Source organism: Salvelinus sp. IW2-2015, unplaced genomic scaffold (assembly GCF_002910315.2).
Source record: "Salvelinus sp. IW2-2015 unplaced genomic scaffold, ASM291031v2 Un_scaffold5799, whole genome shotgun sequence".
Lineage (NCBI taxonomy): Eukaryota > Metazoa > Chordata > Actinopteri > Salmoniformes > Salmonidae > Salvelinus > Salvelinus sp. IW2-2015.
This window is the reverse complement of record NW_019947064.1, coordinates 1-7390: the sequence shown is the minus strand read 5'-3', so window position 1 is coordinate 7390 and position 7390 is coordinate 1. Positions and strand designations below refer to the sequence as shown.

General features: G+C 43.5%; 1 protein-coding gene across 1 annotated transcript; it reads right to left on the bottom strand.

Annotated features, from left to right (window-relative positions):
* Positions 1–3406: 3406 nt before the first annotated feature.
* On the bottom strand, positions 3407–5622 carry LOC139026782 (RNA-binding protein 25-like; the record flags this gene model as incomplete). Its single annotated transcript, XM_070442069.1, has 2 exons — positions 3407–3550; positions 5211–5622. Coding segments are annotated over 2 exons (556 nt in total), but the record flags the coding sequence as incomplete, so codon positions are not given.
* Positions 5623–7390: the final 1768 nt, after the last annotated feature.

The window sequence follows — 7390 nt, the reverse complement described above, 5'->3', positions numbered from 1 at the left end:
TACTGTAGATATTTATTCAGATGTTGGTACTGTAGATATTTAAATCTAGAGTTGTTATTAGATTTCATGCTAAATATAATGTGTACTGTAGATATTTAATTCAGATGTTGTCTTGTACATATTTATAATCTAGATGTTGTTACTGTAGATATTAAAAATATGTTAGATGTTGTTATCGTAAATATTTAAGTAATATAGAGGTTGTTCCTGTAGATATTTAAATTTGATTGTTGGCAACTGTAGATAATTTAAATCTGAAGTTGTTACTGTAGATATTTAATTCTAGATGTTGTACTGATAGATTTAATATTAGAGTACTTAACTGTTGTACGTAATGTTGTTCTTAGATAAGATGTATTAATCGTAGAGTTGTTAACTGTAGATTATGTATATAATCTTAAGTATGAGTTTATAAGATTTACTGTAGATATTTAAATCTAGATGTTGTTATGTAGATATTTAAGTTATCTAGATGTTGTTACCTGTAGATATTTAATTAGATGTTGGTACTGTAGATATTAAATCTAGATGTTGTACTGTAGAATTCATATCTAGATGTTGAAGATTGTAGGAATTTAATTTCAGATGTGTTACTGTAATATATTTAATCTAAAGTTGTTAATGTAGACTATTCAAAATCTAGATGGTTGTTACTGTAGATATTTCAAAATAGCTGAAGTTGTTAACTGTAGATATTTAAATTAATGCCATAGATGTTAAGGAATGGACTGTAGATAATTTAATTTCTAGATGGTATACGTTACTGACCCGAATTTAATTATTCAGAGTTGTACTGTAGATATTTAATTCTAGATGTTTTACTGTAGAATATGTTAATTCTAGATGTTGTTACTGTAGATATGTTAAGATCTAAGTTATGTTTGAACTCTATTATAAATCTAGGTATGTTCGTAATTAAACGTAGAAGTTATTATTATAATTCTAGATGTTGATACGTAGATATTTAAATTCCAGATGTTGGTACTGTAGATATTTAAATCTAGATGTTGAACTGTAGATATTTAATTCTAGATGTTTGATACGTAGATATTTAATTCCAGATGTTGTACTTGTAGATATTTAAATCTAGATGTTGATACTGTAGATATTTAATTCTAGATGTTGATCTGTAGATATTTAAATCTAGATGTTGTTCCTGTAGATATTTAATTTCTAGATGTGTGTTACTGTCGATATTTAATTCTAGATGTTGCTATATAGACAATTAGCTCATTAAGGTGTTAAATTAGAGGCAGCAGAGCTATTCAATGGAGTAAAAAAAGACAGTAAAATAAACAACTATTTTCAATTGGGTATATTTCTATATGTACCATACAGAGAGAAAAGTTATGAAGCAATGAGGGATTAAGAATAATATTAAATAAATATGCATTACTGCCAAACACAGGACTGCAACAGAGTGCAGACGGAATACTGTTAAGGAACAAACCAACAGTTAAGTCGCAAATGATCATTAAGACTGGTTCTTTAGGAAACTTCCTATGTTTCCAGGACTGATCTCACAGCATCGTTTTACTTCTTCTCCTGGTCTCTCCACCTCTGTCTTTCTCCTGGTCTCTCACCTCTCTGTCTTTCTCCTGGTCTCTCAACTCTCTGTCTTTCTCCTGGTCTTCCACCTCTCTGTCTTTCTCCTGGTCTCTCCAACTCTCTGTCTTTACTCCTGGTCTCTCCACCTCTCTGTCTTTTCTCCTGGTCTGTCCACTCTCTGCCTTTCTCACTGGTTCTCCCACCTCTCTGTCTTCTCCTGGTCTCTCCAACTCTCTGTCTTTCTCCTGGTCTCCCACCTCTCTGTCTTTCTCCTGGTCTCTCCACCTCTCTGTCTTTTCTCCTGGTCTCTCCACCTCTCTGTCTTTCTCCTGGTCTCTCCACCTCTCTGTTTTCTCCTGGTCTCCTCCAACCTCTGTCTTTCTCCTGGTCTCCCCACCTCTCTGTCTTTCTCCTGGTCTCACCACCTCTCTGTCGTTCTCCGTGGTCCTCCCACCTTGCTGTCCTTCTCCTGGTCCTCCACCTGTCTTTCTTCACTTGGTCTCCCCACTGTAGATATTTAAATCTAGAAGTTGTTACTGTAGATATTTAATTCTAGATGTTGATACTGTAGAATTTAATTATAGATGTTGTTACCGTAGATATTTAATTCTAGATGTAGTTACTGTAGATATTTAATTCTAGATGTGTTTACTGTATATGTTTAAATCTATATGTTGTTACTGTAGAAATTCAAATCTAGAGGTTGTTACTGTAGATATTTAAATCTAGAAGTTGTTACTGTATATATTTAAAATCTAGATGTTGTTACTGTAGATATTTAATTACAGATGTTGGTACTGTAGATAGTTAAATCTAGATGTTGGTACTGTAGATATTTAAATCTAGATGTTGGTAATGTATATATTTAATTCTAGATGTTGGTAATGTATATATTTAATTCTAGATGTTGTTACTGTAGATATTTAATTTTAGATGTTGTTACTGTCGTTATTTAATTTTAGATGTTGTTACTGTCGATATTTAATTCTAGATGTTGTTACTGTCGATATTTAATTTTAGATGTTGGTACTGTCGATATTTAATTTTAGATGTTGTTAGTATAGACAATTAGCTCATTAAGGTGTTAAATTAGAGGCAGCAGAGCTATTCAATGGAGWAAAAAAAGACAGTAAAATAAACAACTATTTTCAATTGGGATATTTTTCTATATGTTACCACACAGAGAGAAAAGTATGAAGCAAAGTGAGGGATTACAGAATAATATTTAAATAAATATGCATTACTGCCAAACACAGKACTGCAACAGAGTGCAGACGGAATACTGTTAAGGAACAGAATCCTACAGTTAAGTCAGCAAATGATCATTAGACGGGTTCTATTATGGAACCTTCTATGTTCTCCTCAGGACTCGGAATTCAGAGATCGTTTTATTCTTTCTCCTGGTATTCAACCTCTCTGTCTTTCTCCTGGTTCTCCACTCTCTGTTTTCTCCTGGTCTCACTCTCTGTCTTTCTCTGGTCTCTACCTCTCTGTCTTTGCTCCTGGTCTCTCACTCTTGTCTTTCTCACTGGTTTCTCCACCTCTCTGGTCTTTCTCTCTGGTCTCTCACCTTCTGTATTTCTCTGGTCTCTCCACCTCTGTTTTTCTCCTGGTCTCCCCACCTTCTCTGTCTTTCTCTGGTTTCTGCCTCTCTGTTTTCTCCTGGTTTTCCACCTCTCTGTCTTTCTCCTGGTCTTCACTCTCTGTCTTTCTCCTGGTTCTCCCACCTCTCTGTTTTTCCTGGTCTCTCCATCTCTCTGTCTTTCTCCTGGTCTCTTCCACCTCTGTCTTTCTCCTGGTTTTCATCCCCTCCTCTTCTGTCTTCTCCTGGTCTCCTCCACACTCACTCTCGCTCTTCTCACTCACAGCTCTCATCACAACTCTTGTCTTTCTCTGGTTCTCCACTTCTGTCTTTCTCCTGGTCTCTCTCCACTCTCTGTCTTTCTCTGTCTCTCCACCTTCTGTCTTTTCTCCTGGTCCTCTCCAACTCATGTCTTTTCTCCTGGTTTTCTCACTTCTGTCTTTCTCCTGGTCTCTCAACTCTCTGTCTTTCTCCCTGGTCTTACCTTCTGTCTTTTCTGGTCTCCCCACCTCTCGTGTTTTCTCTCTGGTTCTCAACTCTCTGTCTTTCTTCTGTTTTCACTCTTCGCTCTTTCTCTTGGTTCTGCACCTTCCTGTCTTCCTTCTGGTTCCCACTCTTGGTCTTTCTCTGGTCTCCACTCTCCTCGTTTTCTCCTCGCGCTCACTCACACCCCACCCTCGTTCGTCTTTCTCCTGGTCTCTCCTACCTCTTGTCTTCTCTGGTCTCCTGCCACCTCTCTGTCTTTCTCGCTGGTTCTCCAACTCCTCTGTCCTTTCTCCTGGTCTTCCACCTCTTGTCTTTCTCCTGGTCTCGCCCAAGTCTCTTGGTCTTTCTCCCCCCTGGTCTCCCACCTCTCTGTCTTTCTCAGCCCTGTCCTCTCACCTCTTCTGTCTTTTCTCCACTGGTATCCCCATCTCTGTCTTCTCTCCTGGTCTCCCCACTCTCTGTCTTTCTCCTGGTCTCATCCACCTTACTCTCGCTCACTCTCTACTCACACCTGGTCTCCCCACCTTCTGTCTTTCTCCTGTATGTCTTCATCTGTCTTCTCCTGTGTAATGTCGCACCTCTCTGTCTTTCTCCTGGTCTCTCACCCTCTTATTTTCTCCTGGGTCTTCCATCTCTGTCTTCTCCTGCTCTCCACCTCTCTGTCTTTCCCTGGTCTCTCACCTCTCTGTCTTTCTCGCTGGTCTCTCCACTCTCTGTATTTTCCTGGTCTCTCCACCTTCTGTCTTTCTCCTGGTCTCCCCATTCTTGTTCTTTCTCTGGTTCTCCCATCCACCCTCTCTGTCTTTCTCCCTGGTCTCTCCAGCTCTTCTTTTTCTCTGGTCTCTCACTCTCTCTCTCTCTCTCCTCTCCGGTCTTCGCAACTCTCTGTCTTTGTCCTGGTTTCTCTCCAACTTCTGTCTTTCTCCTGGTCTCTCCACTCTCTGCTCTCTCTCACACTGCGCTCACAACCGTCTGTCTTTCTCCTGGTCTCTCCTCCAACTCTCTGTCTTTTCCCCTTCCTGGTGCTCTCACCGTCTATGTCTTTTCTGCCTGGTCTCTTCTCCTACTTTGTTCTTTCTCCTGGTTTCTCCACCTCTCTGTCTTTCTCCTGGTCTCCCACCCTCCTCTCGCTCTCTCTCCTGCCTGGTCTCCCACCTCTCTGTCCTTTCTCCTGGCTCTCTCCACCTCTCTGTCTTTCTCCTGGTCTCTCCACCTCTGTCTCTATCTCACCTGGTCTCCCCACACCTCTCTGTCTTTCTCCTCGGTCTTCCACCTTCTGTCTTTTTCTCCCCTGGTCTCTCCACCTCTCTGTCTTTCTCCTGGTCTCCTCACCTCTCCTTCTTTCTGCCTGGTCTCTCCCCTCCTCTGTCTTTTCTCCTGGTTCTCCACCTCTGTCTTTTCGCTGGTTTCTCCACCTCTTTCTGTCTTTCTTCTCCTGTTCATCTCCACCTCTCTGTCTTTCTCCTGGTCTCTCCACCTCTCTGTCTTTCTCCCTGGTCTTTTCCACCTCTCTGTCTTTTCTTCCTGGTTCTCCACCTCCTCTGTCTTTTCTCCTGTCTCTGCACTCCTCTGTCTTTCTCCTGGTCTCTCCAACTCTGTCTTTTCTCTCTCGCGCTTTCTCCACCTCTCTGTCTTTCTCATGGTTTCTCCTCACCTCTTCTGTCCTTTCTCGCTGTCTCTCCACCTCTTCTGTCTTTCTCCTGGTCTCCTCCCCATCGTGTCTTTGCTCCTGGTCTCTCCACTCTTGTCTTTCTCCTGGTCTCTCCACATCTCTGTCCTTTCTCTTGGTCTCCTCACTCTCTGCTCTCTCTCTCCTGGTCTCCTCCCACCTCTCTGTTTTTCCTGGTTCCCACCTCTTGTCTTTCTCATGGTTCTCCCCACCTCTCTGTCTTTCTCCTGGGTCTCTCCCCTCTCTGTCTTTCTCCTGGTCTCTCCACCTATTGTCTTTCTCCCTGGTTCCCAACTCTCTCGTCTTTCTCCTGGTCTCTCCACACTCTGTCTTTCTCCTGGTCTCACACGCAAGTTTTGTCCTTTCTCCTGGTCTCGCCCCACTCTCTGTCTTTCTCCTGGTCTCCCTCACCTATCTGTCTTTCTCTTGGTCTCTCCACCTCTCTGTCTTTCTCTGGTCTCCACTCTCTGTTTCTCCTCCTGGTCTCCCCACCTCTCTGTCTTTCTCCTGGTCTCTCCACCTCTCTGTCTTTTCATCCTGGTCTCACCCACTCTCTGTCTTTCTCTGGTATGTCCACGCTCTCTGTCGTTCTCCTGGTATTCCCGCACCTCCTCTGTCTTTCTCCTGGTCTCTCCACCTCTTATCTTTCATCCCACTCGCGCACCTCACACCTTCTGTCTTTCTCCTGGTCTCACCACATCCTGTCTTTCTCCTGGTCTCCCCACCATCTCTGTACTTTTCTCCTGGTCTCGTCCACTATCTGTCTTTCTCCTGGTCTCATCCTACCTCTCTATCTTTTCTCCTGGTCTCCCCACTCTCTGTCTTTCTCCTGTTTCTCCAACTCTCTATCTTTCTCCCTGGTCTCTCCAACTCTCTGGTCTTTCCTGGTCTCCCAAATTGTTCTTTCTTCTCTGGTCTCGGTCACCAACTCCTGTCTTTGCTTTCTGGTCTCCCCACTTCTGTTTTTCCTGGTTCTCCACCTTCTGTCTTTTCTCCTGGTCTCCACCTTCTGTCTTTCTCCTGTTCCCACTTTCTGTCTTTCTCTTTTGGTTTCTCCCCTCTCTGTCTTTCTCCTGGTCTCTCACCTCTCTGTCCTTTCTCTGGCTCCTCATCCACTCTTCTGTCTTTCTCCTGGTCTCTCCACCTCTCTGTCTTTTCTCTGGTCTTCCACTTCTGTCTTTCTCTGGTCTCCACCTCTTGTCTTTCTCTGGGTATGTCCACCTCTCTGTCTTTCTCCTGGTCTCCCCAGTCCTCATGGTTTTCTCCTGCGGTCTTTCCACTCTCTGTCTTTCCTCTCGTGTCTCTCTCCACCTCTCTGTCTTTCCTCTGGTCTCCCCCCCACTCTGCTCTTTTTCTCCTGGTCTTCCAACTCTCTGTCTTTCTCTGGTCTCTCCCCACCTCTCTGTCTTTCTCCTGGTTTTTCCACCTTTGTCTTTCTCCTGGTCTCGCACCTCTCTGTCTTTCTCCTGGTTTTCTCACTTCTCTGTTTTCTCCTGGTCTTCCAACTTCTGTCTTTCTCCCTGGTCTTCCCACCTCTCTGTCTTTCTCGCTGGTCTCTCCAACTCTCTTGTCTTTCTCCTAGTCTCCACTACACATACTCACTAGTCTTTAATACTGGTCTCCCCCCCTCTCTGGTCTTTCTCCCTCGGTCTTCCACCTGTCTTTCTCCTGGTCTCCCACTTTTGTCTTTTCTCTGGTATGTCCACTCTCTGTCTTTTCCTGGTCTCTCCCCCTCTATCAGTCTTTCCTCCTGGTCTCCCACCCTCTCTGCTCATATACTCATCACCTGGTCTCCCCACCTCTCTGTCTTTCTCTGGGTTCCTCACCTGTTTTTCTCTGGGTCTCCACCTCTCTGTCTTCTCACTCTCACCTGGTATTGTCCACTCCTCTTTTGTCTTTTCTCCTGGTCTCTCCACCTCTCTGTCTTTCTCCTGGTCCTCCCCACCTCTCTGTCTTTCTCTGGTTCTTCCACCTGTCCTTTTAACCCTGGTCTCCCCACTTCTCTGTCTCTTCTCCTGGTATGTCCACCTCTCTGTCTTTCTCCTGTGTCTCGCCCACCCTCACTCTAGTCTTCATATAACCTGTATGTCACCTCTCTGTCTTAT